The sequence below is a fragment of the Misgurnus anguillicaudatus genome, chromosome 13 (genome assembly GCF_027580225.2).
Source record: "Misgurnus anguillicaudatus chromosome 13, ASM2758022v2, whole genome shotgun sequence".
In the NCBI taxonomy this organism is placed as follows: Eukaryota; Metazoa; Chordata; class Actinopteri; order Cypriniformes; family Cobitidae; genus Misgurnus; species Misgurnus anguillicaudatus.
Genome location: NC_073349.2, coordinates 22625180 through 22633981, shown reverse-complemented (window position 1 = coordinate 22633981; position 8802 = coordinate 22625180). Strand labels below are relative to the sequence as shown.

The window sequence follows — 8802 nt, the reverse complement described above, 5'->3', positions numbered from 1 at the left end:
TTATATACATATAATTAGTGCTGGGCAAAGATTAATCGCGATTAATACAAAATAAAAGTGATTTCTTTTTGCATAACATATGTGTGTGTGTTGTGTGTAATTATTATGAATATTTAACCACACACACACACACATATATTCATTTTAGATTTTTTAATGTTTATATAATTTTTTCATTCATATATAATATAGAATATATATATATATACATGTGAATGTGTGTGTATTTATATAAACATAATAATTACACACAGCACACACCCATATGTTCTGCCAAAAATCACTTTTATTTTGTATGCGATTAATTTTTGCCCAGCACTACATATAATATTAATCTAAACATCTGAGGACTACAATAAACAATGCAAAGAGTACACTCTATAGAGGTCAAAAAAGAAAGTGCATTTTTTTAAATAAAAAGCCCTTTTATCCCATTTAAAGAATTGTACATTGCTGAAATTGAGTTATAACCAGACAAAAGCCTCTGTGTTCACACCACCCAATTGCAATTTTCTTCTAATTCAAGAGGATACCATACAAAGGCCAATGATTTGAAGAAAACGTTTAATTTACACACGCTGGAATGGGACACACATCAATAACCTCCCCTTTATCCTTTAAAGCCGCTGCTTCTTTTACCTCACCACATTCTCTCACTTCTCGCCTCAGTGACTTTTTGCGCTGTTCTTCGAGGTACAAACCAGAATTCGCAGGCACACAGAATTCACGGAAACATCGTTTGAAGTTTTCATCCAGGAAGGCATAGAGGACAGGGTTTAAACTACTGTTAGCATATCCCAGGGCGATACAGAAGTGCATGGCTACCATTGCAGACCGGCTGCCGCCGAGATCCACCTTCCCCAGGGCCTGGATCAAAGCTAAGACCTGCACTGGCATCCAACACAGCACAAAGGCTGCGACCACAGACAGAACCATGTAGGTGATTCTCCTTAGATTACGGTCTTTCTCCTTTGAGCCCGAAAGGAGACGTACGCTGTGCAGGCGTCGTACCATCAAGCCGTAGCAGCAACTTATGATTGCCACAGGAATCAAGAAAGAGAAGAGGAAGACACAAGTCGCAAACACAGGCTCCCAGCGTCCTCTTGGATCAGGCAGGGCCACTACGCACTCAAAACCTGTCGAGAAATAAAGATTAAAAAAGGATCTTTCACCCAAAAAATAAAACCTAGTTGTTACAAACATGCATTTCTTTATTCTGCTGAAGACAAAGGAAGATATTTTTGAAGAATACTTTTGAAGCACCATAGTATTTTGTCCAAATATACAATGAATAAACAACATGGATCAGGAATAAGATAAGGAAAGACATGTCTACCATTAAAGACCTCCTCCACCTGGCCCATGATCATAACAGGAACTCCTACAGCAGATGCCAACACCCACACAGCCACGTTGATCAGTTTAGCCCGGAACGGCGTACGAACAGTCAGGGAGCGCACAGGGTGGCAGACCGCTATGTATCGATCCACACTCATTGACGTCAGAGTGAAGACACTTGTAAACATGTTGTAGTAGTCAATGGCAACCACAGTCTTGCACAGAGCCAGACCAAACGGCCAGAAACCGAGAAGAACATCGGTGCCTTGGAAAGGAAGCGTGGCCAGGACTAGTGCATCAGCCAGGGCCAGGTTAAAGATGTAAATGTTGGTGGCTGTTTTCATCTTTGTGTACCTGCGGCAGTTACAAATATCAGATATACATTAAGCATGTTTTTGAAAATGTACAAAATGACAGTAATGAAAATAGAGTTTTCTGTTTTAACTTAAAGTCCATGTGAACCGGAAATCGCGATCGGCTCATGCGGGGGAAAAAGTGGGCCGTCTAGCTGACGTCCTCAAAAATTATCGCCACTAGAGTACATGTTCAGATTTTGATTGAAGTTTATGAGAGCACATGAATAAAAGAAAGAAAGACTTAGGGGCCAGTCACACCAAAAGCGTTTATGGCAGTTGCAGGCGCCTTTTTTGAATGATATTCTATGGGCAGGACGCGTTTGCGCGCTGTTTATGCGCGCCGAGCGGCTTGCGGTTTTTTGCCGCCTGCCTCGCACGCGTTTTTGAAGGAGCGCTGAGAGCGGAAAAGCGCCTGACGTCATTCGCGGCTTTCCATTGTCCAATCGAATGAGGGGAGAGGCGGGCCTTACGTTGTGGGGAGGGAAGTTAACAGTTGCTTTGAAGAACCGGACACCACTCGCTCACTCTCCTGTGTGTTTGTGTACCTCTCACCCTCAAACAAGGTCAGAGCAAGCGTCCTCTTTTTAAAGTTTCTGCAAATATGACAGTTAACAGCAAAAGAGCGCTCACGCTTCAATATTTGATTGACAAGACAGCTGACTCGGTGGTTGCTTAGCAATATAAAAAGCCGCGTCGCACTGCTCTTTTAAAAAAAGGCAGTGCGTCGCGCCTTGCGTTTCCAAGCGTTTAAAGCGCTTTTGGTGTGACTGGCCCCTCACATTGGTAAATGCATACATGTATAGGTTGAATGTACTTTAAGTTGTTTAGATAAAAGGATAGCAGTAGTTTTACGTTTGTGCTTAGGGGAAACCTATTGGCAAACAAGGGTACTGCAATATTTTTAGATTAGCACGAGAGTTCATCGTTTTGTAAATGTTGTCTGCGTCCGAAAACTTAGGCAGCTGACTTGTTGCCTCGCTGCCTCATGAGGCAATTGGTGGCAGTAAGGCAGCTTAGAGTAACGCTTTCGGACACACTTCATAGGCAGCATGTTTCAAATATAAACAAAGAGCGCCTATTTGAAAACTGCAATACTAATTTCTCGCTAGAAATGCAATTAAAAGGTTTAAAGGGTGAAAATGTATATTTATTTACACTAAATTTGGCCCCAGCCGCTTTCTTGGCCACCATTTTATTTTTTCGAACTCGACCAATCACATTCCCTATGCGCGCACACGCATACAGTTGTGGGACAAGATCTCAGAAGTCAGAAAGTAAACCTAACATTGGATTCAGACATGCCTTGATGCCTTGCCTTGGAATGCTGCCTCAGAAGGCAGCAATTTAGAGTTTTCAGATGCAGCCATGGTTTACAGGGTTCCCACACCTTAGTTAACTTCAAATTCAAGGACCTTTCAAGGACTTTCCAGGTTCAATCCGGGGAAGCCTCCAGGGTTAAGTGTGTAAAATTCAACCAATGGTGAGGCTTAACAACAAAGACAGGGTGACGCGGGAGCCAGGAAGTATATCGCTATCTGAAATATTGCCAAAGACGCTGTTACAGGTACGCAGGAAGTATGGCAAGGGAGACACAGCGTCTCGTTCCCTTTTCAGGGAACAACAGTTACATACGTAACATTAGACGTTTTCAACTATGCAAAAAAGCATTTTGGTATGAATCAACATTCACATACAGAAGATATAAGCATTTAAAGCGAACAGTTTAGTACATGTGCTTAAAAAGTCTAGAATTTTATGATATTATCCTACACTACACAGGGAATAATATGGATTTTTTTTCCAGAAAACTTCTTGAATAAAATAAATTCAAGCACTTTCAATGACTTGTATCTATGTGTGTATATTTTCAATTTTTTTTCCACAGATTCGCAAACTTTCAAGAATTTCAAGGACCTGTGGGAACCCTGAGTTTAATTAGTTATTTAATACAAATAAAATATAAATTCTCATATTTCATAGCTCAGACAAAATCAGCTCTGGTCTGGGGGGCAGTGCCCCCCCCAACCCCCCGCCCGCCCTCAAACTCTGCCTATGGATAAAAGCATCTGATGATGCATTTGTATAAATATCTATATTTTGACATAACTTTTATTGCTATCAGAGTTATTAAAAATCATTAAAAATTTAATTTTAAAAAAATCTAACATCTATGTTAATATTTACAATGAGTCATTTCGACATTTTTATAATTAAAAATACCCTGCCTGTGATAGAAAACCCAGCTTGAGTCATTTTTTGTGATGTACTGTTTTCTACATGAAATCATTGTGAAATCAATGATTGAAGTCAAACTTTGATGCTCCTAATCTCAAAATGACATTATGAGACTTAAGACTAGATTTCACAGGCAAGTTCAAAAATTATTTTGTAAGAAAATGTAAGGTACTATATTATTAAATTCCAGGAAATAGTTTTATATTTATTTATTTTATATTTATATTTTCTATAAATATAAAAATAATTTTATATTTATATTTGTTTTAGATTTAAAGTCTTTCTATGAAATATATACATATATATATATATATATATATATATATATATATATATACATATATATATATACATATATATATATATATATATATATATATATATATATATATATACATATATATATATATATATATACATATATATATATATATATATATATATATATATATATATATATATATATATATATATATATATATATATATATATATATATATATATATATATATATATATATATATATAATGCATTCACGCAATTTTTTATTTTAATATACATATCACTGCTTATATATACTGTTTATATCTAACTTTATATCAGAATCTTCCTGCATACAAAAGCAGGACTGTAGTAATGGTATTCAGAAACCTTGTTAAAATGTTTTAAAACCATAAGAGTTATTAGACACTGTCATCCAAATTCAATGAGTCTGGAATGCTGAGACAGGCTAGTCTTATGAGGAAAAGACATTTCTGCAAGCAGTGCTTAGTAACTAGCCTAGCAACAGGTTTTAAAATAGGCCCATAGGACGATATATCAACACGTCTGTGAATAATCACCATACACATGAATTCATGAACACGCAGTGCAACGATAAAACAAATTCACTCTTTCCTGAATACAACAGCTATTTCAACCATTACTACTAGGTGACACCAATACTATTTTTTACCATTTTGTAATGATCCAGTTACGCTTTTGCATTAGATGAGCATTTAAATCCTTCACAGTTACAATAATAAAACACAATAGCATAAGCCAAAATGACTGCATAGTTGTGCCTGTCATGTAAATGCAAACAATGAGGAAATCTAGGAGTGTACATTAGTAGCAAGGATATTTAGTATTTTCCTAAAGCTGTCAAACTGTTTTCAATCTCACTATCTAACGCTGATTAAATTTTGACACATAGGCAAACAATTGTTTTAAAAAATGTAAATGCTGAAATGCATATATATACACAATATATTTAAACACAAGCTATATCTAGCCTACAGTCTACAGCTGTGTCAAGCCGGAGAGAGTTGGAAAAGAACCAAACATTAATTTAGCAATGTAAACAAGCAGCTTTACGACATTACACAAGTCTGGTATGACAAGAGAAAAAGCATAGACGTGGATAATAAGAGCCAGCTTATTTTATCATGTAATGTACAAGTTTTAAAGGGGACATATCATGTAAATCTGACTTTTTCCATGTTTAAGTGCTATAATTGGGTCCCAGTGCTTATATTAACCTAGAAAATATAAAAAATAACAACGCAGTAACTTAGTTTTGGTTAAATTATTCTCTGCAAGCATGTGAAAAAATACGTAATTCAAATTTGGCTCCCCTTGTGATGTCAGAAGGGGATAATACTGCCCCTTAATCTGCACTATCCAACCACTGCACTGCCATTTAGTGCAGAGATCAGGTCATTTCACATATGTACTCTGGGGTTCACCAAGGATTTATTTTACATTTTTAAAAAGTCTTGTGAAATGTCCCCTTTAAGTAAACAGTATGTCTTAGATAGTGCTTAGATAGTACATGAGTCACATTGAAAAATCTTGTGAGGAATTGTACGCAAACAGCTCTTGTAAACCAGTAATAATCTTTTAAATCCCAGTAATTATTTTTCCCACCATTGGATACTGCTGAAGTTGCATGACGTTCAGTAATACACTAACCATACCAACTGTAAACTTTGCAAACAAACCACACATATCTCTATGTTAACCTAAAACCCATTCTCACCTGATTATTACATACATGACCAAGCAGTTTCCCACAAGTCCCACCACGCACACTATTAGGTAAACCACGACGACCGTGATCTTTATGCTGGTTGGTAAAGGTCCATCTGCATCACCTAAAGCGCTTAAATTCCGCTGCAGGAGCGTGTCGTTGTACATCTGCTGGACCAGATGAGCATCACTGTCGGACAACTCATCCATCAACTCCATCCTGAAGCACCTACAGCTCCTGACGAGACGACACGACGCAGGAAAACTTTGAAATGTCTCACAAGCATGCAAACAGGCGTCATTTCATCCTAAGAGTGAATTACTTTGGAAAGTAGGCTACTTAAACTGTCTGGTTAAATTGCGAGCACAAACCAAGAATAAGAGATTCTTACCCGTTTGGATGTCATATTTAGCGAGATGAATCTTTGAAAATGTCAGCGCGGAGTTCTGGGTACCGCCTGAGCGCAGCGCGCATCTCTGGACGTTACTGTAATCACAGTTTGCGCATGCGCATGGCATAGGCGCGCGCGTACCGGCAGGTTTTATCATGTTTGTGTGGAGGTTTTGAGAGAAAACCAGTATGTTTCCAATTAGTTCTTTATAAATGATCAATTCTCAAGTGAGCTAGATGTCCATATGGATATTTATACTGCTACATGCTGGCTGGCTTACAGTTCTTCAAGTGATTAAAATATATTTATCTAAACAATATGCTGGAAAATATTTATATTTTGTTCCTGTAATATTCACTTAAAGGGATGAAACTTTCTTTTGATCTGTCTTTCATTTAGGCACACTTCATATTTGGTCACACTGCATATCCTGCATATTTGCTAGTCTTTAATTTATTGCATTAGAGAGATAAAGAGAAGCTGCCCTCTGCTGAAAGGCACTGCACAAAGGCACAGCCAAATCTGCTTTCCAATGTACCATAGTGGTCTCAAGATCACAAACATAATAAATTACACTTTGACTGGTTCGTGGCAATTCATTTTGTTTCCTGTGAAATTAAATTTGTGCCAGTAACACTGTTTGGCTTTCAGACATCTGAAACTTTAAAGAAACAGTCACATGACAACAAAACAAATACCATATGTTATAAATGTAAAAGGGTATTGAGCATAATATTTTGGTCTTAATGTTCATGAGCCACATATAAATATAAGGACCAGTCGATAAAAACACTGAATTCAGCTGTTTTCAGAATACCTTATTCTTTATGACTCTTGCCTCTATTCTCCACAATCTTTATATTTACAATATAATGCTCATAGGTAGATAAAATGTAGATTTAAATAAGAACTGACAGGAAAAATTGCAATAGGCTCTTCCTGTGCTGTCTTATTTATAATAAATGGCTGTTGGTGATCCAGTATGACAGAGAGAGAGAGAGAGAGAGAGAGAGAGAGAAAGTGAGAGGTAAAGCTGGAAAATATTTATAGTGAGGTTGTGCTGTGGGCTACATGGTGTTTATAAGTCAGTACACGTGGCTAACACCACTGCACCTCGGAGTGTGGAGATAAATGAGGGGATATTTTCTATTCCGGTACAGAACATTCAGTGATATGTAAGGGCAATCAATTTTCCTCTTGCACCCATAAAAGAGTAGCTTTCAAAAGCAGAGGCTTGAGGACAGGCAGAAATGAGCCAGCGAGATATGGCACAATGTTCCTTTGTGCGTGCACATTTGGCTATACTTGAGGTGGCCTATTTTTTGAAAATGTCATTTCAGGTGTTCCTTACTTATTTATGGGCCAAGTCATTTACTTCTTTAAAAATATCAACAGGTTTGTGTGACTCGTGCTGGGGTTAGATTTGGGAATAGAAAAGATTTGCCTGTGAAAGTCTATGTCCTCACTTGTAGTTATGGGTGTACATATATGCATGTGCCTCAAACTATGCACGTTTACAAGCTCATGTGCCAGTGCAGAGTAGAAACAAACATTGCTGAATTAATATTTGTTCTTGTCATAAACATCCATATGAAATGTGACAAACACAACGTAACCCCATGTGTTTTGAATCACCATTACTTTGCGGTTGCATGCACTTCAATAAGAAATAATGCCCAATAGAAAGTCTTACATAATAAAATGTATAATATTGCTAACCTAAATGCTCAATAAAACCATGTCCCCAAGTGTTCCTCCTGGAGTGGAATATTATACATTTAAGAACGGGACAATTGAGGGTGATTGTAATATGCTCGATAAACCAAATAAGACATTTTGAAATATGAAGATTATTCTGCATGTGCTCAGCAGGAATTTTTGTTAATTTTGCACACTTTTGTTAACGTTTAAGGAGCTCAGATGCAAAGACTCTAAACGCCAAATCTGTCAAAAATGAGATAATGAAACCGAATGCTCTCGGCACATATTATATGTTCATCAATCGGGGCAGCACATTGGCTCACCGGTTCGAGCCCTGGCTAGGGCAGGTGGCCTTTCTGTGTGGAGTTTGCATGTTCTCCCAGTGTAAGCGTGGGTTTACTCTGGTGGTTTCCTCCCACAGCCCAAAAACATGCAAGTTAGGCAAATTGGAGATGCCAAATTGTCCCTCCCCCAACCTGTGTATGGATCAACTTGTAATCCCTGGCATTCTCAGGTCATTCAGAAATACTGGTTTGTTGGCCGAATCCATTAGGAAAGAAGAAAACATGTCAGCTAACATAAATGGTTTTGCATCTGAGTTCCTTATTTCAAGAAGTAAATCTATAAAATAAGTCTGATTCTGTTTTTTCTCTTAAAGCAACACTAAAGACTTATTGCTCTTTGCTCCCCCTACAGGTTAGAAGCGTAATTGTTCATTACCACTGTCGTAAATACTGCAGCATAGCTGGCTCTGATTGGATTGTAGGTCT

At 37.5% G+C, this 8802-nt stretch overlaps 1 protein-coding gene across 2 annotated transcripts; it reads right to left on the bottom strand.

Moving 5' to 3' along the window:
* Positions 1-239: 239 nt before the first annotated feature.
* On the bottom strand, positions 240-6464 carry LOC129431394 (delta-type opioid receptor). 2 transcript variants are annotated; one of them, XM_055189260.2, is made up of 4 exons: positions 6332-6464; positions 5950-6177; positions 1337-1692; positions 240-1136 (listed from the first exon to the last, which is right to left on the bottom strand). In XM_055189260.2, the coding sequence occupies exons 2-4, from the start codon at positions 6156-6158 to the stop codon at positions 565-567; spliced, it is 1137 nt and encodes a 378-aa protein (XP_055045235.1). In that variant the 5' UTR covers positions 6159-6177; positions 6332-6464; the 3' UTR covers positions 240-564. The 2 variants fall into 2 exon arrangements, with proteins under 2 accessions (XP_055045235.1, XP_055045236.1); XM_055189261.2 differs by having other exon boundaries at positions 5950-6174; positions 6332-6433.
* Positions 6465-8802: the final 2338 nt, after the last annotated feature.